The sequence below is a fragment of the Petaurus breviceps genome, unplaced genomic scaffold (assembly GCF_028583685.1).
Source record: "Petaurus breviceps papuanus isolate PSGF00001 unplaced genomic scaffold, PetGlider_PUasm1.0 90721, whole genome shotgun sequence".
Lineage (NCBI taxonomy): Eukaryota > Metazoa > Chordata > Mammalia > Diprotodontia > Petauridae > Petaurus > Petaurus breviceps.
In genome coordinates this window covers 1,201,436-1,227,492 of record NW_027187322.1, presented here as the reverse complement: position 1 = coordinate 1,227,492, position 26,057 = coordinate 1,201,436, and the positions used below count along the sequence as shown (strand labels likewise).

The following is a 26,057-nucleotide window of genomic DNA, read 5'->3' as shown; positions in this document are numbered from 1 at the left end:
GAGTGCTCTGTGGTCATTGTGTCATGTGAGCCCCCCGACAATCTTGTGACATGGGTCTTAGGTCTCCTCATTGTGAAGGTGTGGAAACTGAGGCTCAGAGGAGCCAACTAGTGTCAGAGGCAAGATTCAGACTCAGCTCTCAAGTCAGCACCCTATACCATGAGATGCCAGCTCACTCACTCACTCACTCACTCATGCATGCAATTATTTATTCAACAAGCCTTTACTAAGTCCTTACTATGGGCCAAGTCAGAAATAGCAAGGGGAAGTCGGCAGGAAGGCCTGTGTTCCAGGCCTGCCATTGACCCTGGGTAAGTCACTAACTTCCCCTAAACAATCTGCATTAGTAGAAGATGTTTCCTTACCTGGAGATCCTTTTCAGATGAAACATGGGTCCAGTCCCTGTCCTTACTCACCAGGCACGGTGCTAGGCACCAGAATACAAAGAAAGAAAGGAAACCCTCTCTGCCCTGCAGGAGATCAGCTGGGAAGGACCGTGGAAATCAGCTAGTCCAACCTTTTCCTTGGGAGACTAAGGTCCTGATGGTGTTAAGTGCCAGGGTCCCCCAGGTCAGAAGTGACGAGTCCATATTTGATTCTTCTGGCTTCAGACCTGTTTTCCTAAGTTTCAGGTCAAACACCTAAGCCCCAAGACCTTCCAAAACCAGAGCAGAATGAATACCCATAGTTTTAGGGGACCCTGTGGTCCAGGGAGCTGTGGCCACCACACTAGCCAGGTCCCTAGGACTGGTTGGCTCAGAAGATGCATCCCTGGGCCTGGAGAAGCTGGAGGAAGACTTCCCAGGTAGAGAAGGAGGAGAAGAAAAAGGCTGGGGGAGAGTCATGCTCACTGAGCATCAGAATGGACATGAGGCATCCCTGGGGACCAAGGTCATCCCAGTAAGCAATGTTTCCTGATGGGATCCACCTCCAATTTGCCTCGTGCCCTTATCTGCAGACAGGGCATAGGGAGGAGGTGAACGTCTGAGTCCTGTGTGATGAGCCAAGGCTTGCCACGTTCTTGGGAGCCCCCCAGTATCTTTTTGGGGGTGAGTCCTGGGGACATTATTAGTGCCACTTTACAGATGGGGAAACTGGGGCTGGGCATGATTAAGTGACATGCCCAGTGTCCCTTATCTAGTGAGAGTCTGAGGCTGGATTTGAGCTATGGTCTCCCTGACTCCCAGCCTTGCGCTCTAAACAAATCATTGGTGTTCATAGGATTGTAGCCCCCAGAGGCCCTTGTATCCCCAGCTCTTGCACAGTGCCTGGCACATGGGAATGACTCGTTAGCGGCTTGTTGACTGACTGATGCCAAAGCCAGTGTTTTCTCCCAGCCTCCAATATGTGTCCCAGGACCCACACTGACCATCATTTTGACATCTGTTCCCTGAGATTGGGAGGAGAATGGGGCAAGAGGAGAGACGGGAGGTGTGGACATCCCAGGACGAGGGCTGGGGAGGAGAGGACAGCCCCTGCCCAGCTGACAGAGCCTAGGGGAGATGGGGTTCTCAGGGTCAGAAAGCCCTCTGGATAGACTCAAGAGAAGCCCGCTCCCCTACCTGCCCCCAGGCAGCAGTCTGGATGGAGCTAGGTCCCCCCCCCACCCCCCAGCCATGTAGCTGCAGTGGTCAGGGGATGATGAAGCCAGCCCTCCCTGGCTGTAATGAACAGGGGGGGCGGGAAGGGGCAGGTGTTTACAGAAGCTGTAAGCTCCTGACAGAGATGGATGGGCTTCTATGGCAGGAAGACGGCGCTGGGAGGAAGTGGGCCCAGGTCCGGCTTTTTAACGCCAGCGTGAGATTTATGGAGCCGGCGGGGGGCAGGTCAGAGAGGGGCTGTTAGTCTGTAAATGGGATTGCAAAACAAGGTGGAAGGAGAGCAGCCAGCGAAAGGGTGTGGGGCAGCCGTGTGCAGATGGGAGCAAGGAGCTGGGCAGCAAACTGGGGGACAGAGAAATGGGTGTGCCTGCAACCCTAGGACCCCTAAGTGGGCTCCCCTGAGTCTGAGGGTGCCCCTCTCTGCCCAGGACCCTGTGTCTGCCTATAAATGCAGGGTGACACACACACACAGCCCTGTGGGAGATGGGGCATGGGGCAGAGAAGGGACCACAGATAACAGGTCAGACGGCACCTCCTCCGGGGGGTCTTCCCTGATGCCCCCCTTCCCATCAGGATCTCCGGCAGAGGATTGCATAGGAGAGCTCTCCCTCTCTCTCTGTCAGCACCCCGCTAGATGGGGAGCTCCATGAGGGCAGGGACCCTTTCCTCCAAGCTTTGCCTCTGCCCTGCTGCCCAGAATACACATATGCTCAGGGTTTGCTGGAGGGATACGTGAATGAGAGACGTAGTCAGCAATCTGCAAGGCTGACTTTGTGGCCTGGCTCTCTTCTCTGGTGCCCAGAAGTCACCACCCCACTTAAGCAGCTCCCCTCCCCAGGACCCCCTTGGAATGGGAACCCAGAGCCCCGGCGTTGTGGTCCTTTGTATGGGGGGTGCAATGTGGAGAAAGCTCCGAACTTGGAGTAAGGAAGATATGGTGCAAATGCACATTCTGCCTCTCACTAAGTCCTCGTCCTCGGCTGCTGCTGCTATGACTGGTGACAGTGAGCGTTTAGACACTGCTTTAAGCTTGGCAGAATGCTTTGTGTCTGTGTTCTCAGTGGATCCTTACAACCACCCTGCGAGGGTGTGGCTGTTACTGTCTCCATTTTCTGAGGGGGAAACTGAGGCTGAGAGGTTAAGTGATTTGCCCAGGATCAAACAGCTGGCAAGTTTCTCAGGCAGGGTTTGAACTGGGGTCTCTCAGAGGTTCACTTTATTCACGGTACTGCTTGGTGGGAAGCCACAGTAGAATGGCAATAATGCTTGTAGCAGGGGCGAGACCATTGCAAGGTGATGAGATCTAGGAAGTCAACAGATCCAATCCTCTCAGATTACAGATGTGTAAGGGGCAAAAAGGATTACCCAAGGAGTAAGCGCAGAGCCTAGATTTGAAACCACTTTGCAAACCTTGGCGCACCCTACAATGTTCCCTGCTCTTGGTATGATGAATAATACCCTTCCTCTGGTCAGGCCTCATCCGCGTGGTTCCCTTTCTCTCTCCCCGGCCAACTCTTAGAGGAGAGGGGGCGAGGTCTGGCATTTAAGGCACAGAGAGGAGGTCAGTTTGGCCAGACCAGAAAAGGGAGGGCTAGCTAAAAGTACCATGACTCCCTGCAGAAGAGGCGGTGCTGTCTGGCCAGGCTCTGTCCTTGGTACTGATTTGGTTGGCTGTGAGAATATCGCTGACGGGAGCCCCTGACGCTGATCCAGTTCACTGCATGGTCAGGCTACCAGGCTCTGACACTGTGTGACCTTGGGGAAGGCACTTCTCTCTGGGCCTCAGTTTACCTGCCCCATGTAAAATGAGTGAGTTGGTCTTCAAGGGCCCTTCCATCTCCCACTCGATGGCCCCAGGAAGCCCTGGTCCTTTTGCTGCTAGCGTCCTCAGCCCAAGCTGGGATGATGGGGCTGCCTTCCCAGCATGCCCCAAGCCCGGATCTGCAGAGCTGCTGGGCCATCCAAGCCCACTCTAACTTTTACTACCACAGTGAAAGCCTTTTACTGGGTCCATAAAATTTTTTTTTAAAAGCTCTCCCATTGTCTGTTAAAAAAGAGAGGCAGGGGCTTTAAATCAGAGACTAAATCAACACACCCCTGACAAGAGTCCTTCTTGTTTATTAGGACTGAAATGTTTACTCGGCGATAAGCAGCGGGCTTTCACTGAGAGATTTGTGTTCTATTTTTCAATTACCCCTCGTCTTCTTCTGCCACTTTTGCACTAACGGGATAACAAATGTATCGGAGCGTTTCAATTATTCACCTAAATCACGACTTTGCCTGCCACCGCTGCCCGGCCTGGTGACAGATTAATTCAGTGCCTCCTTCTGCTCCACCGCTGGCCGGCTCTGTGGCCCCCCAGATCCTGTCCAGTCCTGGCCCCCGCGGATGTCCACCCACGGCTCCCGGCCTCTTTCTGATTGCTCCTTTGCCCATGCTCTCTCCTCCAGTTATGCTGGCTTGACAGTCACGCTCCAGACGTGGCTCAATTTCCCATCTCCAAGCCTTTGCCCAAGTGGGCAGGTCTGGAAGAGGTTCTCTCCTCATCTACACCCCACAGAATGCCTGGCTTCCTTCAGGCATAGCTCATATTGCACCTCCTACACGAGACAAGATCTCGGTAATGTGTTATTGTATTAATATATCATTTATATGAATGCTGTATATTAATATAGTGTTTATACTGTATGGCATGTTATTGTAGCATTCTATTTGCATTATACTATTACATTACTACATATTAATGCATGCTAGACCTATATATCATCATATTAATATATTATTATATTAATACTATGTGGTATTACATTACTATGTAGTGGTATATTATTTACATCAATATTATATGTTGATATGTTTGCATTAATATAGTATTTTTATATGTTAATAGTAAATATTGTAACAAGAGTATTTATCATTTATATTGTAGATTAATATATTAATATATATGATGTGTCAATATTATTACTATATGCTCGTATTAACATTAATGTGTTGTGTTGATACATCATTGATATTAATATTGTATATTATTGTATCAATAGCATTACTGACCTATTATTTATATTAGTGTTGTGCATTCTATTAATCTATTATTATACTAACAGGAGTTATAGCAGGCATGTATATTAATATTCTACATTTTTGTATTGGTATGTTACCATTATAGGCTATTCTATTGATATATTATTGATTTATTATTTGGCAATCACTTCTGTCTGCCAGGCGCTTTGCTAAGGGTTAAGGATACATAGAAAGGCCAAACTAGCCCCTGCCCTCAGGGAGTTCCCAGTCTGAGGGGGGAGACCCTACTGGAAGAGCTCTGAACAAACAAGCTATAGGCCAGAGAGATTGGAGGGCATCTCTGAAGGAAAGGGGCTGGGAAAGACCATTTGCAGAAGATGGGATTTTAGCTGAGCCTTGAGGGACACCTCTGCTGGAGAGCAGGAGGAGAGAGTGCCAGGTGTGGCGGGGGAGGGGGCAGAAGGTGAGAGAGCGATGGAGGGGTCCCGGGTGCCCAGCCCAGAGCTTTGAGAAGGCATATATAGATAGAATAGAACCTGCCACCAGCCAGGAAGCATCTTAGGAGCACCCAGGTGGGCGATGCCAGAACCCTGCCCTCCCCCCCCCCCCCCCCCCCCCGCATTTACCATACAATTCAGCTGCTGGGGGTTTGGGTGGTTGGTCTGTGGTCTTCCCCAAGAGCGCTTGCCTCACTTTGATTCCCAGCTGTCAGCGGGCAGGTTCTGGGGGCACAGAGCAGGGATGCCCAGGGTGTGGCCGGCACTGGCTCCCTCTGACCCCTAGCACCAGCCTGGACCCAGGGCTCCGTCCTGCTGGTATCCAGCATGATGCTTGTTCTCTTAACTTTCCTCCCCACCTTTATGTGGCTCAGGCAATCAGTGAGCATTTATTAGGCACCTATGGTGTGCCTGGTGCTGTGCCCATCTGAGGGGAGACTTGTTTAGGACTCCTGGAACCATCTATGCCCAACCTATGCGCGCACACACACACACACACACACACACAACTAGTCTTATGGCAGCAGGCCCCCAAGCAGCTCTAAGACTAGGGAGCCCAGGAGATGCTGGCCTGTGTTAGTTGAGGGAGTTTCCATGCAGGGGGCTTTCCTACACTGGTGCAGGTATAGATCCAAGACATTTATGCCCACAGGCCTTCCCTGTGGCCGCGGCTCCCACGAGACCTTGTCCTCCCTCTAAGACTCTCCCCACACTCTAGGCCTCCCTCCCCTGCCCCAGGCTCCCATGTCAAGCATAGCTCCCTCCCCCACCTCCACTCTCCCCTTCTATCTCATTTTCTGTCTCCCCTCTCTGTTTCTCTCTCCCCCTTTCTCATTCTTTCTTTCTCCCTCTTCCTCTTTCTCTCCCTTCCTTTCTTATTCTGTCTCCTTTCTCTCTCTCTCTCTCCCTCCCTCCCCTTCTCTTTCCCTCCCCTCTCCCTCTCTCTCCCTCCTCTCTCTCCCTCTCTCTCTCCCCCTCTCTCCCTTCCTCTCTCTCCCTTTCTCTCTTTCTCCTCTTTCTCCCCACTCCCTCCCCGTTTCTCTCTCCCTCCCTCTCTCTCTTTCTCTCCTCTTTTCTCTCTCTCTCCCTCTCCCTCCCTTCCCCCCTCTCCTCTTTCTCCCCACCCCCTCCCTGTTTCTCTCTCTCTCTCCCACATTACCCTGCTGCCTGTGAAGATTAGCTCAGGGGGCTGGTGTGTATTCAGACTGTGACTCCTGTTCATTCCATTTCCTGATCCTTCTGATGCCCCCTGTGCCTGAGCCACTATCGCCCTGTTGGCCAGGCCCTGCTAATCCCTTCTTGCTGCCACCTCGGCTCAGACAATGCTCCCCTCTGGCTGTTGAGATTAGCGCCATGGGGGCTCCTGGGGTGCCTTGGCCTGCAGGCAGCTCCCATTATGGGCTCCAGACCTGGCCCCCAGAGAACTGACTGGAGCCACTCCCCACCAAGCCCAGGATGTCCAACCTGGCTGTCACCAGGCGGGCTCTCCCAAGCAGAGTGCCTTCCCTCCCAGCCACCCCAGGCCACCCCACTTCAACCGGTCAGCTGCTCAGGACCCTGGAAGTTACCAGAGTGCCACAAGGCACTGGAGGGCTGGAGAATAAACAGGGGCGTGAGCTTGGGGGGATCCAGCTCCCTTCCCTCCCCCCGCCCCCATCCAGGCCCAGCTCTGGTCAGCAGACATTTCTGCTTAGCATCCAGACGTCTGGAGTGACAGGCTCTGCCCTCAGGGTGCTTGTAGTCTAATGGAGAATGGGACCTGTGAGTAGGAGCGATAATCAGTCATTCATAGGCAGCCAGTTGGCTGCCTGGAGAGAGCACTGGGTCTGGAATCTAGAAGACCTGAGTTCAAATCCAACCTCAGACACATAGTAGCTGTCTGAACCTAAGTGAGGCACTTCATGCCTGCCTGCTTGCCTCAGTTTCCTCATCTGTAAAATAGGGGCAGTAATAACCTCTTCTTCCTCCCCTTCCTCCTATTTTCCAGAGTGCTTTGTTGGAAGCTCCCCTGTAATCCCACCCTGATACTTACAAAAACCTCTCTGACCCTCAGTCTCTTCTTCATGGTGAAGAGGCTGGACCAGATGAAGCCTCAGCTTCCTTCCCTCTCCAAAATCGGTGCTCCTAGGGGCTAGTCCATGCCACCTCTTTCCTCAAGGCCCAGTTAACACTCCACCACACTGTCTTCCTAGCTAAGGGAAATGGAGGGAATGTGGGGTTGGGGCAATGAGTGCCTTGCAGAGTGCTTTAGGGAGATGCAGAGGGAGCCCAGAAGTGGAGAAGGTGACAGCTAGAAGGGCCTCAAAAGTCAGAGGACCCATTTTACAGATGTGGAAGCTGAGGCTCACCAGGGTCACACATGCAGTGGGTCAGGAAACATTTATTAAGCACCTGTCTGTGTGCCAGGCGCTAGGGACATCCAAAGAGGCGAGACAGTCCCTGCCCTCAGGGAGCCCCCATGCAATAACACACAAACAAAGGCCAGCAAACAAGCCACAGAGAGGACCAGAAGGCTCTGTGGGCTGGCGGCAGGGAAGGCTTTCTGCAGAAGGGTCTTAGGTCAGCCTTGGGGAAAGCAGGGAGTAACCCCACCCAGGCCTCACTCACCCATTTGGGCCGCAGGGCGCAGGCTCCAGCCTCCCCACCTGCCCCAGGAAGGGAGGCCCCTGGCTGGGGCTGCGCCGTCAGGCCGGCGTCAGCAGCTGCCACGAGGTTCTTTTTAATAAGAGGAGTGATTTTTGCATGATGAATGGGGCCCGGCCGTCATATCCATAATGAAGCCTTAATGTTTTCAAATCCCCATTTAAGGAGCTGCTCTCACTCAATAATGAATTTCAGATCACAGAGCTGGAGCCCCGGCCTATCCATCTTCTCCCCCAGCTGGGGGGAAGCCTGTTTGCCCACCCCCTCTTGGCACTGGGCAGCATCGGGCACACTGCCTGGCAGGGCCCCGAGGGGCAGAAGCCCTCACCGAGTGGCATGGAGGACACTCCTGCTGGTAACGTGGCCAGGGACCCTGACCCCCAGGGCCAGGATAGGAAGAGAGCCATGCTTGCAGTGGGCAGGGAAGTATAGATTTGAACACCTCATTCTGAGACCCTGGGAGCAGAGCTTAGGGCTTAGCCCAGAAGAGGGGACCCAGTCCAGTCTTTAACACAGGATTGTAGATTTAGGCCTAGAAGGGACTAAAGAACATAGGTTGTCAAAGCCGGGTGGATCTTAGAACCCTGACTATCAGGGCTGGGAGGGGCCTTTGAGATTATATGGCCCAGCCCATTTATTTAACAAATGAGGAAAGCAAGACCTGGGAAGGGAAGAGGGCTTGCTTAAGAGCCCCTCCCCCCCCAGGTGAGAGACAGGGCCCCAGGCCCCCTCAGTCCAGCCCCCACAGTCTCCCCACACAGCACAGGGAAGGTCTAGGGGGAGAGCTGGGTCAGACTCTCCCAAGAGGGTGGCCTGGATAGCCTCACTTCTCAGTCTGCTGAGAGCACTTTAGGGCTGGATTGTATGGGGCCTGGCCCTTGGAAACTGGGCTGGGCCCCTCAGAGGATGGGTGACCAGGAGAGGAGGCAGGACACCTAGACTTCCAAAGGAGGAGGGCCCCCCAGGTGGTGGGTCACGTGAAGGTCGTGTGCAATGGGCGAGGCGCTCCCCCAGCCCTGCCATCTGGTGGCTCCCCATTTCCACTGATTGTTCCTGCTAACAGATGTAAGCTGTGTTACTGTTCTGCTTTCAGTACCCTCGAAATATAGCGCCCTGAGGCAAGGTGCCGGTTGCCTGCCCTCGCTGAGTCCCACTGGCTAACCTCTACCAGCCAGCCATTCGTGGGAAGGTCCTAGATACCATGACAGTCACCTGATCCTTGGGGGCCCATTCCCTGCTTAGACAGGACACATGTATTCTCGTACCCCAGCCTCCTCTTCACAGATGGATTGTGTATGGAAGATTTGGGTTCAGTGGCTGTACGGCTGTGTGATTCTAGGCCGCTTCACCCCAGCTTCAGTGCCTGCATCTATAAACTGGGCACCATCACTGTACCCATCTACAAGGTTGTTGAGAGATTCAGAGACGATGATGTTTGTAAACCTTAAAATACTGTGCAATGCAGGGTATTGCCCCAGGCCCCCAGCCGGGTAGAATCTGTGCTCAGGGGGCCCAAGGAAAGGCTGAGGAGGGAGAGTGGAGACAGTCACTGGGCTGGGGCTGCCTCCAGCTCTCCAACCTCAGTCTCTCCCTCTCTAAAATGGGGAGAATCTGTCTCTGTCACTCACCTTGGGCAGGTCACCTGACCTGCCCAGGCCTCAGTTTCCTCATCTGTCAATGTGGTCAAAGTCTAAATGAGAATCAGTTACAGGACCCGAGGAGGGTTAGTTAGCCAGAAGAGCTGCCCTCTGTGGGCACAGATTCTGTCCTCTCATATCCAGAGGGGGAGCCAGCGCTGGCCAGGATCAGACCCAGGCTGCTTGGTCTCGGGGGACAGAGTCAGGGCATGAAGGGAAGGTTCCAGAGAAGAGGGCACTGCGGGCTGGGGGGCGAGAGTGCCCACAGTGCCCCAGCAGGTAGTGAGTCCCTGCCCTGGAGGCTCCAAGAGGAAGGGCTGGGCTGGGCTGGAGGGACTGGAGGTGCCCTCCTAGTCTCAGTCCTATGAACTGGGGGTTGGGGGGGCAGGACCACAAAGAAAGGCCCAGGGCTCCTGTGACCCAGGAAAGGAAAGGGGCTCCCCAGGAGAAGCCAAGACAGGGAGAAACGGGACGGGGGAGCTGGGGAGGACAGATCACACTCGTGCCAAGTGAGGCTGGCCCCTGCCCAGGCCAATATCAAAACATTGCCTTAAATAATTAATTAGCCCCTGTTTGCTTGTTTGCTTAACATGAAAAAACGCTACCCCACTGAGGAGTTTTTTTATTGCTGAATAAATTTAAATATTTAATCTTCCCTTCATGAATATTACAGTGGCCTAAATATCCACCAACAGCCCTTTAAAGTACTGTTATTAAATGGCTCCCAGAGGAACTCTGGTTCGTTCTCAGAGGCCGGGACCCTGCCGAGGGGGGCTGGGGCCACGCCAGGCGGGCCGGAGGCTGACCAGCAGTCTGGAGCTAGCTGTTTGGGCCACCACAGCGCTCCAGCAGCCCTTGTCACAGATGCTCTCATGGGAGCTCTCCTAGACCTTATCGCCTATTTTGTGGAGGAGTCAGTTGAGGCCCAGAGAAGGAACAGGCCAAGTGAGGTACCATGGTCACCCAGCCCTAAGATGTCCAAGGCAGGATTCAAACTTGGGTCCTTTCTTTGGCCAGGAGTTACTTTAGGCCCCTCTTCTTCCCCAGGGTTTGTCTCTGTCTTCCTAATGACCGTCGACTTCTGGGGACCAGCCCTGTGACTTCAGCTCCGCCCCCCCCCCCCCCCAATGCCTTGATCTTCTCTGACCCTCAGACTCTTCTTCTACAAAATGAAGAGGCTGGGTTAGGTGGAGCCTACATCTGCTTCTAGGGCAGGCTTGGGGCCAGGAGCTTTTCATCTTATGCCTGACTCCGGACCCAAAGCCCTGCATTTGTTTGGTGTAGGGAGGCCTAGGTTTGCATTCTGGGCCTCCGTTTCAGTCAGCCATTCCACCGGGGGATCGAAGTCAGGAGCAGCCTCATGCCAGCTTCTGCCCCGGGCAGGCCCCATTCAGAGCACTTTTCACTTTGTTTAGGAAGAATGATAAGTGAGGAGGAGCCTGAGATGGTAGAGGACCCCTGACCTCAAGCTGCTTGAAGGAACTGGGGGAATTTAGCCTGGGTAGCAAGGTGGGCACCTTCAAGTGTCTGCAGAGCTGACCCGAGGAAGGTAGCCAGGCCCCAGGGGGAGAGACAGAGAGGCCCACTGAGGCTCGAGGCTTCTGTCCTAATGTGGCCCGGGGCGCTCTGGCGGGTAGTGAGCTCCCTGTCACTCAAGGCCTGCAAGCAGCCAGATGACTCTTTTTTGGGGGGAATTCTTGCTTAATGTGGTTTGGACCAGATCCACTTGGTTTAATTCAGCAAGCACTTATCAAGTGCCTGCTGTGTGCCGGGCTCTGAGAATTCAGACAAAAACCAAGCAGCTCCTGCCTTGTCACTCCCAACTCAGGGTTTAGAGGGAGAAGGGCCCTTAGAGAAAAGCTGGTCCCGATGGGGAAACTGAGGCTTGGGGAGGGGGCAGATCAGCAGGGGCAGAGCTGAGCATTCACCTAGGTGAGAGCTGGGGAGAAAGGCCAGATACGCCCAGAGCCGGGCTTGGCCCTGTGGGCCCATGTGTGCAGGCTAGAGTGGGCCTGGTGAGGCTGAGGCTGACAGAAGGCTATCTCTCCTGGGGAGCGCCCTCACTCCTCTGTGCTCCTGAAGGGTCTCATTTCAGTCCAGGAATGTTTACGTCACCAGGTGTCAGTCACACAGAGAGCCCCCACTCCCGGGGGCTTTTGAATGTGGCTAGGGGCTCGATGTGCCATCAGAAGGCCCAGGCTCCGGCCTGTTGAACCTGGGGCCGGTCCCTTCACTGGCTGACCCTTGGTCTTCTCATCTGAGAAACAGGGGCACCAGAGCAGGGAGGGCAGGTGCAAGGTCAATAAGATGCAGATTCTAAGGTGTCCCCCACAGAGAGCCTGAGAGGAGGCAGGGGGAGGGAGCCAGATGTGGGGGTCGTTGTGGGGAAGGCCCTTTCCCACCTGGGACCCTCTTCCCCAGGCCAGGCTCGATGGGGTCTCTGTGATCCCCCAGCCGCTCATGCCCCAGGTCTGGACCCACAAGGGAACCTCTTCTGGACCAGGGAACTCACTACCTCCCCCATCTGGGCCAGTATTCCCTCTGGTCGGGCAGAGAAGGTGCTTAGGAGGCACAGGCCCGGCCAGAGCAGGAGCAGGTGAGGCAGAGGACATGGCCGGACCCCGGTCAGCCCCAAGAGCCCCATCTCCCGGCTGCCCCACTCCTGACCGTGGCAGGAAACATTAAGTCTGTTAAATAGGCATTATCTCCGGGCTCCTCTTCCGCTGGGCGCCTGGAGCCTGGCCAAGGGCAGCAGGACCGCAGCCAGGCAAAGGCCAGGGCCAGGGAGAGGGCTCCCTGCTGGGAGGGCTGGAGAGGCCGCAGCCCAGCCTTCCCAGGTGCAGAGATCACCGAGGCCCCCAGCCCAGCCGCCTCCAAGGAGCCCCTCCCAAGATCATGCAGCCGGGACAGGGACTCGGAAGGCTGCTCCTCCTTCTGTGGGGATAGCGATCAACCCCGCTTGTGACCCCACATGTGGTGAGGTCACATCATTGCCTCCAGCTAGGGCTGAGAAAAGGAAGTGACTTGTCCAAGGTCATGCACACACACCTGAGTCGGGATTTTTCAAGGGCACTCTAGACTCCGCCAGGGTCCTTCAGACTAGCTTCTCCCCACAGACACAGCAGAGTGGAGCTCGTCCAGGAAAGGGACTTCAAGCTTGTGCCACCCCCTGAACATTCAGCTCCCAGATGTACTGCAAGCCCAGAGCCCCCAGAGCTAGGGTGAGGAGAGGGTAGGGGTGGGGGTGCCAGCTCTGTCTATAGGCTGCTGCCTAGCCCCCTCCAGGGCCTGTCTCTCCACCACTGTCTGCATGGAGTGAGAAATCCTGAAATGATGTTTAATTGGGCCCCTGGGTAGGGGGAAGATGGGAGAAAGGGGAAAGGAGAGGAGGGGAAGTGAGGGGGCCAGGGCTCTCCAGCAGGGCCACAGGCGATGCTGCTGGTGCCATCAGCCTCCCAGAGCCCCCAGAAGGCCAGAGGGGCCCACCCTCAGCTGCGTGCATTTCTTCTGTGCATCTGGGGGGCTCGGAGCCAGGAAGCCCTGCATTCAGGTCCTGCCCGTGCCCCATGCAGGCTGTGTGGCCCTGGCATGTCCCTTAGCCTCCTGGCGCCCCAGCAGCGGGCAGCCCCTGAGGCTTGGCCCTACTGCCTGGCTCTGCCTAGGCTGGTGCTGGTCTGTCGAGCTCCCCGGATCGAGCCAGGGCAGCAGGCAGCCAGCACTGTTTTCCAGGGTGGGGGTCCCCAGGGGCCCCACATCCTCCTGGGGCCGGGGCTGCCTGCTGGGTAAACAAGCCAAGCAGCCTGGCTCCAATTAAGGCAGGCTCGGCTAACGAGGCAGCTTAATGAGCTCCTGGGGGGAGGGGCAGAGGCCCAGACTCCCACATTCTGCCTCGTGGGGGGCAGGCTCTGTGCCCTGAGAGCAGAGCAGCCAGGGGTGGGGGGTGGGGAGACGGGGAGGGGCGGGAGCAGGTTCAGAGCCTGGCTTAGGTGCCAATGAGATCCTCCCAGCTCTGCCATTCCAGGTTCTCAGGGCCCTCCCACTTCCAACACTCCAGGTTCTCAGGACTCTCACAGCTCTAACATTGCACGTTCTCAGGGCCCTAAGATCCAGTTCGTGAAAGGCCTTGAATGCAAGAGCAGGTCCCCAGCACCAGCCCTGCCTAGCCAGGCAGGAGAGCCGCCCCCCTCCTCCCAGCTGCCTCAGTTTCCCTCTCTGGAGAAAGAGGGCATCTACCATCTTTCCTGGGCTGGCATCCCCTTAGGACTCATCAGCCAGTCCACAGGTCAATCAGCAAACTCGTACATGACAAATAAATGAACCATGTGTGGCTACTTGGGACTCGCAGACGCTTCACGTCTCCTGTGATCCTGCGAGGCAGATGATGCCCTCTCCCCCTTTTGCAGATGGAGAAACTGAGGCAGGGGTGCAGTGACTTGGCCCAGGTTTCAAAGCTTGTAGGGTGGCCAGGTTCAGGGCTTTGCCTGCTGCGCCACCTGGTGGCCAGTCATCGCTCTGCGTGCATCACGTCCCTTAGGGCTGGCCCCCTCCTCCTGGGCTCTGCAGGCAGTCTGATGGGCCTGCAGTCAGGAAGACCTGAGTTCAAATCTTGCCCGAGCCCATGAGCATTTATTAGGTGCATACTGTATGCTGGGTGCTGTGCTGTGCACTTTGCCAATCCCCGTCTTCCGCTCCCCAGGCCCTCCCGGCTCTCTGAGACTCAGTCTCCTCCTCTGTAAAATAGAGATAGAAGGACTTCCCTCTGGGGCTTTGGTCAGACAGCCAGCCCTCCCTCTCCCATGGCCTCGGGTTCCAATCCTGCCTCTGACACTTGCTGAGTTGCACAATGGGGGGCGACCCCTGAGGGCCCTTCCTTGCAAAGACACCAGGAAGAGGCTTGGGAGGAAGGCGCTGGTGCCCGAGCTGGGGAGGAAGCTGTGTCTGCGCTTGGCGGACAGACCCAGAATGAGGGAATAACAGAGGCGATTGACGGGCAAAGGGCAGCAGCCGGCCGCCTCTTCGGCCCAGGACAGGGGAAGGGTCACGGTCTAGGTCGCCATAGACCGTCGGGCATCTTGAAGGTCATTCGACCCCTTCTTTTTATAGAGGAAACTGAGGAAGGGCTGATGCCTTGGAAGAGGTGGGGGAGTATGGGTGCAGGAGAAGGCATACCATGTGGCCGCAGGCCCTGCCTGACTGGGGAGGATTTGGAGGGTGGGGGATGGTCAGGAAGGGAAGGTCCAGGACCAGGCACCAGCTTGAGAGCTGAAGGATTTGGGGCCCCCCTCTGGCAAGTGACTCCCCCCTTCCAGGCCTCAGTTTCCCCATCTGTAAAAGGAAGAGGTTGGACTGAGGAAGCCGGTAAGAGTCCCAGCCTGGTCCATGGCTTGCCCGAGCTCAGCCAGAGCCGGGAGTCAAAGCCAGGACCCCATTCTTGATCCATTGGCCTCTTCTAGAGGGCAGTGTGGCCTCGGCCAGAGACCTCTCAGTGGGGCCTGCTGCCCATCCAACACTCCCTGGTGGTGAGACCCGGGAAGCAGATGCTTTCTCTCTGAGCCTGTGTCCTTCTCTAAGATGAGGGTCAGCCTTGGAATCAGCTTCTTCTTCCTTATAAGAAAGCAGGCTGTCTGTAGGGTTCTTGATAACAGGGGGAGACCTGGGGGAGGCCTGGCCCTGTCTCTGGCTTCCTACGTGTGTGACCTCGAGCGGGTCTCTTCCCTCTCAAGGCCTCAGTTTCCCCATTTGTAAAAGGGGAGGGGCTTGATGCTCTTTGGAGCCCCCTACCAGGCAATCCATTGTTCAAAGGTCCCTTGATCCCCAAGGTGGGGGGACCTTTTACTGAGTGGGGGTGAGCTGGGACTGTGAGAAGGTGACCCGACAGGGTGGGGAGAGGGGACCGGCCTTTCCACACACAGACCCCCTCACCCCCAGCAGGAGCTGCTTAGAACATTTTCTCCACCCCACCCCACTCCCTTTCCTCCCTTCCTCCTTCTGGCCCCCAGAAGGCTGCCGAAGGGTCAGATAATTTCCAGACAGATGAGAAAGGGGCAGGGGAGGGCAAGGGCATGAGTCTGGGCTCAGGGGTCCCAGGAGGGAGACGGAGGGCAGGGAGCTGCCTCTGCTGGCCTGGTGCTTGTGTCTGCTGTAGAGACAGATGGAAGGTGGATGGCAGGCAGGGAGGAGGCTAGCATCCACACAACGCCATCCCGCAGAGGCTGAATGGGGCTTTCCCCCATCCCCTCCTGGGGACTCACTGGGCTTGGGGCAGAGAGAGCATGGCCGAGCTGGGGGATGGCCAGACCTAGAACATGGAAGGTCATGGCTGGGTGGAGGCAGCTTAGAACAATATAACATTGATGATCAGAGCTGGGAGGGAGCCTTAGACCATAGAACACACCATCAAAGCTAGAAGACCTTTTAGAGACGTGCATACCCCATTTTACAGATGGGAAAACTGAGGCCCAGAGGGGCAGTGACTTGCCCAGTCAGTGGCAGAGTGGAGCCTAGAACCCCCAGGTTCCCTAGGACTGTCACGGGTGGGGGCATGTCCCTGGCCCAGCCAGGTGTGGGGGAGAGGGCCAAAGCTCAGGGGTCCCTGCTCTGCTTCCCCCCACAGTGGATGGCTGTATCCACCGAGCCGCAGGGCACCTGCTGACCGAGGAGTGCCGCACTCTACACAGCTGTGAGACGGGCAAAGCCAAGATTACGGGGGGCTACCGCCTGCCGGCCAAGTGTACGTCTGCCCACCCCTGCAGCCAGAGAGGACTTGGGGATCTCTGTCGCTTCCAGACTGGCACACCCTCCCCAAGCCTGCCCCTCTGTACTGGGTCCTCACCCTTTCCTTCCCTCTCACTGTCCGTAGCCCTCCTCAGTTCCCACCACCCCACATTGCCTCGGCCCCCTTGGCCAACCTTGGTAGCTGCCAGCCACCTTCTCTGGCCAACCCCATGGCAAGAGTAGTGATTACTACAAAAACCCATCCGAGCATGGCACATGCCCACCCAGTGCCTCCTGTGGTGTCACACGCAGGTTTGGGTCTTGGCCACTCATGCCCCTCTGCCCCCTCCTGTACCGTGAGCCCACCAGCCTGGATGGATGTCAGGGCTGCCCCTGGCAGGATCCAGGGCCCTGGCTGGGCACTGCCCACCTCCAGGCCTTGTCAGGGCCTCATGCCCTGAGCCCTGGGCAGAGGTGAGGGACAGACACAGAACCTGTCCGGATTGGGAGCTGTGCCTGTGTCCCTCCATGCCTTGGGTAGTCTGTACCCACGTGGGCAGGAGGCATCAGCCAGCGGGCAGGCTGGGTGCTTCATTCCCCATCGTAATTGTGCCGGGTCAGTTGGTGAGTCTTCCTGGGCTCCCCTTGGGCACAAAGGAGGTGCCAGGCAAGGTCCAGAGAGGTGACAGGGCCCAGCTCAGCCACACAGCACTTGTGTATGGAAACCTGCTCCACGGATGCCAGTGACCCAAGGGCTCCCTGCCCCTAGTGTCTTGTGTCCTAAGCCACTCTCTGGGTGCCAGGCCAGGGCAGAGGTGATAGCAGCGGGGCTCCGGCCTGAGGGAAGCCCCGCCTCTTGCTTCCTGCAGACGTCATCCATACAGTGGGGCCCATCGCTCAGGGAGACCCGAGCCCCAGCCAGGTCCAGGAGCTGCGCAACTGCTACCTTAATGCCCTGCAGCTGGCACTCGAGAACCGCCTCCGATCCGTGGTGAGGGCCTGGGGGAGACACCCAGAGCGGGGAGCCGGGGGTGGGGGGCTGCAGAAGCCCCAGGTAACAGCTGTGTTTGTCTCCCAGGCCTTCCCCTGCATCTCCACTGGGGTCTTTGGTGAGTGTGGCTGTGGCCAGAGGGAGGGTGGGCAGGCTGGGGGTTCAGTCAGTGGGGGCTGCGGGGGAGGAGCCCCTGCCGCTCCAGCCCCTCCTGGACTCCCACAGGTTACCCCAATGAGGCTGCAGCTGAGGTCGTCCTGGGCACCCTCCGAGAATGGCTGGAGGAGCACAAAGACAAGGTAGGGAGGCTGTGCTGGGGCCCCGCCCCCAGCTGTCCTCTGTCAATGAGGGGATTCTGGATCCGGCCTCTTGACAGTGAGGCCTGGACAGAGAGGGAAGGGGGCGCAGGGTTGGGGCACAGCCTGGGGCGGCGGGAGGGGGGGGGAGTCCTGCCCTGAGCACCCAGACCCTTCTCTGGCCTCTGACAGTGAGGCCTGGACAGAGAGGGAAGGGGGCGCGGGGCTGGGGCACAGCCTGGGGCAGCGGGGGGGAGTCCTGCCCTGAGCACCCAGACCCTTCTCTGGCCTCAGGTGGACCGACTGGTCATCTGTGTGTTCCTGGAGAAGGATGAGGAGATATACCGCAAGCGGCTGCCCCGCTTCTTCCCTGGGGGTAGGTGCTTCCTCTGCGCCCCCTCCACGGCCTCTGCCCCCAGACCATCCCTCAGGGTGGGCCCCAGGAGCCTGCGGGAGGGGGCGGACCCGGGAGCCAAATCCTGGTGCGTGGCCCTCACTCTCCTCTGCCTTCCAGCCTGACGCTGCCCCTCCCCACTCCCCAAGACTGGTAAGAAAGGCCCCAGTGTGCTGTCCACGGGCACTAACCGTCCTAACACCTCCCGGCCCCAGCTAACCACTCCCCTGTCCCTAGCACAAGCAGACAGGGCTGCCGGGTGCCCTCCCCCCTCCCAGGCCAGGGCTGGGGGCTGCGGGGAGCAAGGGTGGGGAGGTGCGAGGGGGCTTGGGCCCTGCCCCTGGCTAACACTTTGGTTCTCCCTCCAGACCCTCCCATGGGGCTGCAGTCCCAGCTCTGAGAACATGAGACTTCACCCCATCTGAGCTGCTCTAACCCAGGACCCCCCTTTCCCATGACTCTCCCAGGCACGAGGGTCTCACAATGCAATTCAATAAAGAGCTCTGCTCAGTACTAGACCTAGAGCTCTATGACTGGCACACAGGAGGGCATGGGGCCGTGGCTGTGGGAGGAGGGTCCTGAGCCCCAGGGGGGGGGAGGGTGGCACCCAGCGTCATCCCGTCTGCCCCACTCCCAGGACCAAAAAGAAAGCAGCCAGCCCCTGGCCGAGGGCTGGCCAGGGCTCACCCCCTCCCTTGGGGGCCTGTCTCCTGCCCTGCCCACCCAAGGAGGCAGCAGGAAAGCGGGGCTCGGCTGCCTGTTTGCCAACAATTAGTTCACATTTATTGAGGCGTGATACAGTTGCACAGAACACAGAGCCACGCTCCCTGCCCTCGAAGGGCTTACAGTCTAAGAGGAGACAGACAAACCATTAATTCTTTGGGGGAGGGGGGCGGTTTTCTGTGGCTCGGATGGCGCTTTGGGGGTGGGGGAGAGGGAGATCCACCCACCCTTCCCCTTGCTGGAAGAAATGGAGAACTCGGAAAAGAAAGCAGGAAAACACTGGTCAAGGCCCAGCAAGCCAAAGCAGGGAAGGAAGGCAAGAAGGCAGGGAGCTGGGGGGCAGCTTGGGGCACCAGACTCCGCCCCTCCATGCCCTCCTGGGGATGATGGTGAAGCCCCCAGGCCGGGCCCAGGAGAAGCTGCTGCCCCAGCAGCCAGGGCAGAGAGGAAAGGGTTGCACCATGCTGCTAGAGTGGCAGTGCCCTCTGCTGGGGGCAGAGCTAAGAACAAGCCAACCTTCTAAGGAGCAAGACCAAGGCAGGCACCGGGACAGAAGCAGCAGCAGCAGAAGGGAGAGCAAAGGCAGCTGAGGGGGCCTCCCGGGGCCTCCCCAGCCAGGGCCAAAGGCATGACCCGGCCCAGGGTGTGGCGGGGATCGAGCCTGGGCAAAGACTGGGTCAGCACCAGGGCAGGCCGACCACCATGTGGAAGCACAATGAGGGCTAGAGCCCCTGCAGACTCCAGGGGAAGGGGCTGTGGCATCAGGAGATCCATCATCTCCCAGAGCGATGGTCCTTGGAAGAAGCCCCCCAGAGGGCAGCAGAAGGATGTGCAGGGCGGCCCCCACACCCCCTCCCTGACAGGCCGCCTCCTGGGTTTGGCTGCTGGGGGCTAGACTACCCCTGACCCCCAAGGCTTGACTAGACCTGGACCAAGGGCCCCACGAGCAATAAAGGGGCCCTGGGCCCAGGAGAGCATGAAATGAACAGGTAGCGGGCAGCCAGACCCAGGGCGCACGCAGCAGCAATACACGGGCGCACATGTGGCCTCACCACCAGCATCCCCTTTAATAAAACACGCAAGGTCATGGATGACAGGGAGGGAAAAGGGGGAGTGAAATATGACCATTTACAACCACAAAAAACCTCTGTACATGTCTAACGCCTGTTAGCAGGACTGGCCCCAGCACTGGCGGGTGGCGGCGGGCAGGGCCCGGGGCGCTGTCCCACCTATTTGTACAGGATGTCGTAGTGTCCGGGTCTGTACAGCAGATACACCTTGGGCTCGGAGCCCTCCGGGAAGACGTGGGGGTTGGTGGTGCCACCCTCGCCACGGTCCATGTATTCCACCTGGATGGAGACGCTGAGGGCCTGTGCCAGGGCAATGATGTGGATGTGGTCACTCTCCTTGCACATGGGCTCTACCTCCTGGAGGAGCAAGAGGAAAGAAGAGTGACCCGGGCAGAACTATCCCTGATGCAGCCAGGCCACTGCCCGCCCCTCCGCTTCTGCCCAAGCACACACTCACTGTCTGGTAAACTGAGTCAGAGGGAGTGGTAAGGTGTGTGTGGGGGGGAAGCCGCTCTTGAGCCCAGGCTCATGCGTCCATTGACCGAGACTGGCCTGAGCCAGGTGACAGACTGCCCACTCCTCCCCTGGACCAGCCCAGTCTGGGAGCAGAAAGGGAACGGTCTGGGTGCAATGACTCCTGAGGAGGTGACCTGTGGCTGGCAGCAGGGGATGGCACCCACATCCAGGAGGTCAGAGGACCAAAACAGGGTCAGAAAAATGGCCAGCTAAAGGTCAGCAAGCCAGAAGCTGGGGGCACACCTGCTGACAAAACTCCTTGACAGTGCGGCCCCCCTCGATGAAGTGCTCAAAGAACTTGCTCTCACGCTGCAGGTAGCCCGAGGTGAGCAGCCGCAGGTAGACCACCAGGTAGTCAGAAGTGCTCTGGTCATTGAAGGAGGCCAGCAGCTCGGCCACTGAGGTCTGCTTCTCCACCTGCTCGATCAGGTCCATGAACTGCCCAGAGGGAGGCAAGAGGGCAGCTGGTCAGTCACCCTGCCTGGCCCCAAGGCCTCCCACCCGCTCTGGGGGAGAGGGGCCCGCTCACCGTGTTGTGGAAATCCTCAATTGTGAACTCAGTGAAGCCCTGAGACACCAGGTCCTCTTTGCTCTTGGCAGAGATGGCTTTGAACCTGGGAAAGGAGGCAAAAATCACTTTAGGGAAGAAGGGGAGAGATGGGAGCTACCAACGAGGCAAAGAAGAGATGGCCACGGCTGCAGGGAAGGGCTAGGGGCTCATCAAAGCGCCCAGGGGCTAGTGGACGGACTAGAGAGATCAAAGTCAGAAGAGCCTCAGCTGGGATTCACAGGTTTGGCAATCTGGACAACGGTGCCCTATGTTAGTCAGAATTTGAGCCTCAGTTTCCTTATTCACAAAACGAGGAGCCCAATGTTTGTCCTACCTACTTCCCAAGGCTACTGACAGGAAAACACTTTGGAAGGCTCTAAGATGTGATGTGATGGCCAAGTTCACTGCCAAGGGCTCAACGTGGAAGGGGCTTCAGGAAAGCAAAGGACCCCACAAATGCCCTCGGGGGCTACCTCTGCAGCTCCTTGCTGTCTTCCAGAAGGGCCTCCAAGTGGGAGAACCCAAAGGCTCGATAGAAGCAGTTGCCGTCAGGCCTGGTCTTTCGGATGTAGGAGTATTTTTTGTGTAGGTCCTGTGGAGATAATGGAGAAGATGGTGAAGGCCAAGGTGAAGATGGGCAGCTTTCCCATCTATGCAGGGATGGCCTGCACATGGCTTCTGGTGGGCCAGACAGAGAAGGACACAGTAAGATGATGGCTCCTTGTAAATCAGTGCTCTGGAGAAGTGGGATGTTCTCTTAGCAAGGAACAGCAGTGGGGAGTGGGGAGTCAGAAACTACCCTAACAGACCTCAAACGTGGGGCTCCCTAACCACACTGGCCTCCCAAGAAAGGCCATGGCTACCTCCCACAACGCGCTCTGGTCCTGGCCACAGCGGACACACCATGTACAAGGTGGGCCGAATCCCCAAAGGGCTGGGCTGAATGGGAACTTCCCCACGAACCAGGTCAAAGCAGAAGCCAATTCCCAGCCTATAAAGTGACTCAGTAACCATCTCTTCTCTAATTCTGATCAAGTACCTACAGACCCCCAACACTAAACACTGCACAAAGGGCCCTTCCCCCTCCATGTCCACAAGGCCCAGCTCTCAGGTGGAATCAGAAGGGGCCCTCATCCATCTCCTGGGGGGAGGGGGATCTAGGGCCCCAACCTTGATCTTCTGTTGATAGATGTTGTCGTCTTCCGCGTATTCCTTGTAAAGAACAGAGAGTTCCAGACGCTCAGAGACCAGTGGATTCTGAACGGCGATCTGCAAGAAGGAAGGAAGGGACAGGAGCAGCAGCACTTTGACAGGTCCAGGAAATCTGTGTCCAGCCCCATCCCAAGCAGGAGCACAGAAGGCCCTCGCTTCTCCCCATCCCTGAGCCAGAGGGGCTGCTCCCCAAACCAAAGTCTGGACAAGTGACCCAGAGGCCTGGCAGCCAAGATGCAGAGAGAGAGGCCTCGGGCTAGTGGGGGGCTCCTCCAAGAAAGGGCAACCCCCAGACCAAGGCATCTCTCAGAGAAACGCTGGGGGCCGCCTGGGGTTACAGGACCTGCCCAGAGGCCTCCACACCCTCCAAGCTCCCTGATGACCGCTGGGGGTGACCGCTGGGGGTAAGGGGCGGCCTGGCTGGGGACAACCACTGAGAGTAAGGGCGGCCTGGCTGGGGACGACCACCGGGAGTGACCACTGGGGGTAAGGGTGTCCTGGCTGGGGATGACCACCGAGAGTGACCGCTGGGGGTAAGGGCAGCCTGGCTGGGGATGACCACTCGGTGTGACTGCTGGGGGCAAGGGCGGCCTAGCAGGGACCCCAAGGACGCCTACCCCCCGGGCACCCAGCCCTCTGCCCTCACCTCCTGCTGAATCCGGTCCTGCTGGGCCATAATGGCTTCATCGTAGGCCAAACAGTTCACTCCTGGAGGGAGAGGCAGCGGGTGAGAGCGGCGGCCCTGAGCAGGCTCTGTAGGCCCCCCTGCCTGGCCTCCCCACCAGCCAGGGATGGGGCAGGGGCCGCAGCAAGTCCTCCCGAGGCGGGGCCCTCCCGAGGCGGGGCCCACCCAAGGGATTCGGGGCTCTGCATGGGGGAGGGGCCGATGAAGTCATGGGGTGGGGGAAGGGGGGGCCAAAGGGGGGCAATGAGGGGCCGGGGGGACTCAGGGGGGCAGCCTGGGGGGCGGGGGGGAGGGACCCAGGGGAGGGGGAGGGCCCGGGGGTGGGGCCGAAGGAGGCAGAGTCCCCGCCCTCTGGCCTAGCATCCCCGCCCTGTGGTTCGGCGGGAGGGAGGGGTAGGCGCGCGCTCGCAGGCGTGGGCGCAGGTGCGCGCGAGGGGCAGCCGCGAGGCCGAGGCAGCCTCGGTCTGGCACTGGGCGCGCCCCCCCCCCCGGCCCCCCCTGCGCCGGCCCCCCCGGCCCCCCGCCGCCCCCCCGGGCCCCCCCCCCCCCCCCCCCCCCCCCGGGCGGGGGGGGGGGGGGGGGGTCTCAGGCGGTGGCTGCTTCCCCAGTACGTGGGGGGAAGCGATGGAGCCCGCGCGCCTCGCCTCAGCTCTACGGCCCCCGGCCCCGGCCCCCTCCGTAATGGCCGGGCCGCGCAGCGCCCGCCCTCCCCAGGGGCTCCCAGCCCCCGCCCCCGCCCCCGCGGCCGCTACCTTCGGAGTCGCTTCCCAGCGGCTCCGGCTTCTGCTGCTGAGGTTCCTCCGCCGCCATCTTTAAACAGCGCCGCACCCACGACCACTTCCGGGTTATTAGCGCCTCTCCTCCCGGAAGTGAACATCCGCCCGCCTCCTCCGCACTCCTCGCTCCATAGCAACGCCCATAGCGACCGGAATCCCCGCCCCCGCCCTCCCTGCCCTCCTTTTTGGGCCGCCCAGTCAGCAGGAAGCTAGAGATGAGGCTTCCGGAGAACGGGCTTAGCTCCCTGGGTCTTGGAATCTGGAGCCGGGAGGGGCTCCCGGAGCTCATCCAGCCCCACCCCCTCGGCATACAGATGGGGAAACTGAGGCCGGGAGAGCGGTCATTGTGCAGATGGGAGCACTGAGGCAGAGAGGAGGCTCCCAGCTCACCCACACCTCCCACTCCCGACTTCCGTTAGGCGCGTGGGGATACCGAGGCCCTGAGAAAGAGGCCGTACAGTGGGACACTGAGGCCCCAGCTGGTCCAGCTTCCTCCAGAACAGGAGGGAAGTGACTTAAGTGCCCAAGGGCAAGAAGCATCTGCAGCAGAATCCAAACCCAGGCCAGCCCGGCCCCTCGGCCACTCAGCCACAGTGCATCACAAATGTCGGTTGGAACGAACTTAGTAAAAAGGTGCCCTGGCGGGAAATCCGTCAGACCTCGCCAGCTGCCATTCTGCTCCAGGGTCACCTTGACCCTCTGTCAAGCCACCTCCTTGTCATAGCATCCTAGGACCAAAATCTGAGGCCTGCCTGCCAGGGACTGCAGAACTGTCTCCTCTGTTTTACAAATGGGCAAAATGAGATAAGCAGAGGTTAAGTGATTTGCCCAGAGTCACAGAGTTAGAATTTGAACCCGAGTCCTGTGACTCTAAATTTCACTCTTTTTGCAGTAAAGAACCCAAGGAAGGATTTCAGCATGCTCTCCTAACAAAATTTAGAGCTGAAACCCTTAAGATTGCAGACTCTTTGAAGGGACATCCGGCTTATAATTGAAGGGTGTCCCCATTGTAACAGCCTCTGATGAGTCGTTCAGATTTCCAGTGAGGGGGATCATGTACCCCACTCCAGGCCACCTCCAAGGCAGCCTGTGACACTCAGTGATTAGGGGGGTTTTTCCTAAAATCAAGCCTAACGCGACTTTTTGGCAACGTTCCCCATGGGCCCCGATTCTGCCCTCTGGGACCAACCCTGAGACTGGTCCCTTTTCCACCAGATAACTTAAAATACTTGAACTGAAGCACCATTTGCCCAAGTTTTCTCTCCAGGTTCCAGATATCCAGTTCCTTCCATTTACACTCATGGGACATGGACTTGAACTCCCTCACCACCCTGCTACCCCTTTCTCTAGTTCATCTATCACATTCTTAAACTGTGGCTCCCAGGACTGAGCATACTCCTCCAGATGTTGGCTGGTCAGTACAGTGTGCAGTGACTTACGGCCTCCCCCTGGAAACGGGAGCCTTCAACATAGCCACAAGATTCTGGCTGCCACTCTATTGGGCTTGCACACTGATCCAGACCTTCTTCAGACCAGTGGCTGTCTTGTTGGGCAATGCCTTCATCGGTTCAGGCTTGAGCAGTCGATTGTTGGACCCCAAGGGTAAGTCTTGACATTTATTCATCCTCTATTTCAAATTATCCTATTTCCAATGACCTGCTCCATAAGTATCTTTTAGGAACTTTGTCGTTCAGTGTTAGGTGACCCACCCAGCTTTGTGCTATCTACAAATCTTATAAACATCCTATCTATACTTTCATCCATGTCATTGCCCAGAATGTTTAATGGCACAGGCCTATGCCTGAACCCTGAGGGTGCCCTGGGGACCTCCTGCCAACTTCACATTGTAGCATGTTCAAACATGAGGCTGTGGACCCTAAAATCCAAGTGGAGAATTAAGGAGCCCAGAGGTAAACATCCATCCTAGCTCCTGGCCCCAGGGCCTGAGACTAAGGCAGAACTAGGCATCCCACCAGACAAACCTGTAGTTATTACTTCAGCCTTCCTGATTCTTCTCCCCACTCCCACCACCCAAAATGTTTCTCCCATATTCCATAGCTGAAAGGGACCTTTAATCTACCTCCCTCTTCCATTTTACAAATGGGAAACAGATCCCGGGCATCTCAAATGTAGAAATGTTTAAGTGGGACTGACTTTGAGGGATGTCCTCTACACACCAGAAGCCCCTCCTTCCCCCCAGTCTGGTTAGAGGGAATCTCTTCTTCCCTCTTGGCGTCTGACAGTACTGGCGACATGTCTGTGAATCAGAGCCTAATGGCCACCCCAGTTAGGAACTTGTATAGTTGGGGAATTTTCACTGGCAGGGGAGCAAGCTGCCAGGTTGGTGGAAACCCCAGGGCCAGGTGAAGATCCCTGCTTTGGCTTGACGGTGGCTCAGAGCAGACAGATATCTGGGTCACTTGAAAGGGTGGTAGGGTGTAATCTGATGAGGTGGTGACCTGGATTGCAAATCCAGCCAAGGCCTTGCTTTGAAGTGAGCCAGGGGCATGAGACCCTGCTTCCCCCTGCCTCCAGTGAGGCTCATGCACCGCTGCCCCTCCTCCTGTTCCAAACATCCAGTGAGCATCCCCTAGGGCACTATCAGCGGGGTCCCCGGTGCCCAAGCAGAGCAGCAAGGCTGTGTTGGGCACTGTTCCATCGGGCCCTCATACACAGCCTGTTTCTCCTGTCTCTGGGTCCCTCTGCCAGGCTGCATTCTTACAGGCAC

At 57.6% G+C, this 26,057-nt stretch overlaps 2 protein-coding genes across 4 annotated transcripts in view; one reads left to right on the top strand and one right to left on the bottom strand.

The window, feature by feature from the left end:
* MACROD1 (mono-ADP ribosylhydrolase 1) overlaps positions 1-18,310 on the top strand; it is a 195,337-nt gene extending 177,027 nt beyond the window's left edge. Inside the window, exons 5-11 of one of the 2 annotated variants that reach the window (XM_069066227.1) lie at positions 16,016-16,132; positions 16,986-17,107; positions 17,195-17,225; positions 17,333-17,406; positions 17,698-17,779; positions 17,918-17,950; positions 18,166-18,310. In XM_069066227.1, the coding sequence (XP_068922328.1) occupies positions 16,016-16,132; positions 16,986-17,107; positions 17,195-17,225; positions 17,333-17,406; positions 17,698-17,779; positions 17,918-17,922 (431 nt within the window). In that variant the 3' untranslated portion in view covers positions 17,923-17,950; positions 18,166-18,310. The remainder of the gene's footprint in view (positions 1-16,015; positions 16,133-16,985; positions 17,108-17,194; positions 17,226-17,332; positions 17,407-17,697; positions 17,780-17,917; positions 17,951-18,165) is intronic. The other variant, XM_069066225.1, reaches the window with a different exon arrangement.
* Positions 18,311-19,563: 1,253 nt separating this feature from the next.
* Positions 19,564-23,454, bottom strand: OTUB1 (OTU deubiquitinase, ubiquitin aldehyde binding 1). 2 transcript variants are annotated; one of them, XM_069066229.1, is made up of 8 exons: positions 23,306-23,454; positions 22,515-22,576; positions 21,827-21,925; positions 21,130-21,248; positions 20,636-20,720; positions 20,350-20,544; positions 19,870-19,947; positions 19,564-19,797 (listed from the first exon to the last, which is right to left on the bottom strand). In XM_069066229.1, exons 1-8 carry the CDS (start codon positions 23,361-23,363, stop codon positions 19,750-19,752), a joined length of 744 nt encoding a protein of 247 aa, XP_068922330.1. In that variant the 5' UTR covers positions 23,364-23,454; the 3' UTR covers positions 19,564-19,749. The 2 variants fall into 2 exon arrangements, with proteins under 2 accessions (XP_068922330.1, XP_068922329.1); XM_069066228.1 differs by having other exon boundaries at positions 19,564-19,947.
* Between the last annotated feature and the right edge of the window lie 2,603 nt (positions 23,455-26,057).

Coding starts and splice junctions, on each gene's coding strand:
- OTUB1 (XM_069066228.1), bottom strand. CDS start 23,363: ATGGCGGCGGAGGAACCTCAGCAGCAGAAGCCGGAGCCGCTGGGAAGC. Junction 20,721..21,129: donor GACAGCAAGGAGCTGCAGAG/GTAGCCCCCGAG, acceptor CTCCTTTCCCAG/GTTCAAAGCCATCTCTGCCA. Junction 19,948..20,349: donor TCAAGGAGTTTTGTCAGCAG/GTGTGCCCCCAG, acceptor TTGCTCCTCCAG/GAGGTAGAGCCCATGTGCAA.